Here is a 1,481-nt window from a genome sequence, read left to right as displayed (position 1 = left end):
ATGGGCATTGGTAAATTCCTCAATGAGCTGGAATTTTTTTCCTGTAGTCAGACGAAAGTGAACAAGCTGAATAAAATAACTAAGTGACTATTACTATTTCTCCGAACCCTCAGAAAAATACTGGACCTCTATTTCTCCTAAGGGTTTCTGTTCTTGAGATTTTTTGGTTATTTGCGAGAATTCGGCGTCATGTTTCATTCTGCCATTCTGCGAGGATTGGGAAGAAGCATTTTTCGCATCAAATTCAATTTCTAGAACAAGCAGAGATTTTAGATGTCTGAATATCCAGATACTTCAATTGTGGTTGGGGCAACGTTCCCGGACCAAACTGCATAATTTGAATTTAATGCCTTCAAAAGGTACAGCGAGAAAACAAGACTGCTCGACTTCGGCAGCAACCTAGATCTAGATCTAGTTTGCATTTAGTCACCCCTACAGCAAAACGAAAAAAAAAAAAAATCGCGTCACGCCCCCACGCCCTCTCCCGTTCACACCTTATACACACACACACACGGGCCACTCGGCCACTCCATTCACAAATATCCAAAAAATCTTGAGAATGGAAACCGTTCGGAGAAATAGTTTTCAAGTTTATTTTCCCGAGCATTCGGAGAAATAGAGCCGGCCATAAAATAAAGTGTAAGGCTGAAATGGAAAAGTATATAAAATGTTCAGAGTCAGAGAGACAGGAATGGGGAAAGGCCATCGGTGTAGTGTAGAGTGTAGGCCTACAGTGAAGTTGTGAAGTGTAGAGTGTATTGCCGCCCATAACATTGTAAATTTACAATTACAATGAATCAAAACTAAGACAGACACTACTAGATCTAGATCTAGATCTAGATCTAGATAATCTAGATAATCTAGATCTAGATCTAGATCTATATTCTAAGGCCTAATAATTTAATTTAACAACTAAGACTAAAAGACAACCTGACCACCGGGCCCCGCACTCGCATTATCAGTTGGCACATTCTGCTGTCCATCTTGGCCTACTCTTTGCGCAGTCGAATAGACTTGTGATGGCGGTTGACCTGATGCCATTTCGGAGTCTTTCAAGGCTGCACTCAAGAGAAAACAAGAGTCGGGCAGTGTCGTCAACTTTGCTAGTTGGGCGAGCAATCCAAGTCCAGTTTACAAAACAATTGAAAGTGAAAATAGACAAGGTCAGCCTCTGCCTTCTTCCTGTTCCAGAGTCATTCTCTAGCGAGCCTCTAGAGCTAGAGCTATAAGTATTTTCGAAATGCGCTCTATTCTCTGGAAGTGAAAAGGGGATTTTTGTAGTATGTGTTTTGTAGCCCTGTCAAAGGTTTTGTGTTTTGGGTAACTGTTGAGTGTTGTTATACTGTTTTGTTTGGGGTTTTTAAAGGATAGACGAAATCATTATCTTTTCCTTTAATCTCTATACACTCACAAACGATAGGCCCACTTCCAAAGACAGAAGAAGAAGAAGTAGAAGAGCAATAACAACACTTACAACAAGT

The 1,481-nt window shown here is 40.5% G+C and overlaps 1 protein-coding gene across 1 annotated transcript in view; it reads right to left on the bottom strand.

The window, feature by feature from the left end:
• Window positions 1–1,191, bottom strand: part of LOC101846875 (OCIA domain-containing protein 1) — a 12,935-nt gene extending 11,744 nt beyond the window's left edge. Inside the window, exon 1 of the mRNA XM_005096161.2 lies at window positions 931–1,191. Within this exon, the coding sequence (XP_005096218.1) occupies window positions 931–1,041 (111 nt within the window). The 5' untranslated portion in view covers window positions 1,042–1,191. The remainder of the gene's footprint in view (window positions 1–930) is intronic.
• Between the last annotated feature and the right edge of the window lie 290 nt (window positions 1,192–1,481).

Source organism: Aplysia californica, unplaced genomic scaffold (assembly GCF_000002075.1).
Source record: "Aplysia californica isolate F4 #8 unplaced genomic scaffold, AplCal3.0 scaffold00122, whole genome shotgun sequence".
NCBI lineage: Eukaryota > Metazoa > Mollusca > Gastropoda > Aplysiida > Aplysiidae > Aplysia > Aplysia californica.
The sequence above is the reverse complement of the archived record's forward strand: the minus strand, read 5'-3'. Positions and strand labels throughout refer to the sequence as shown.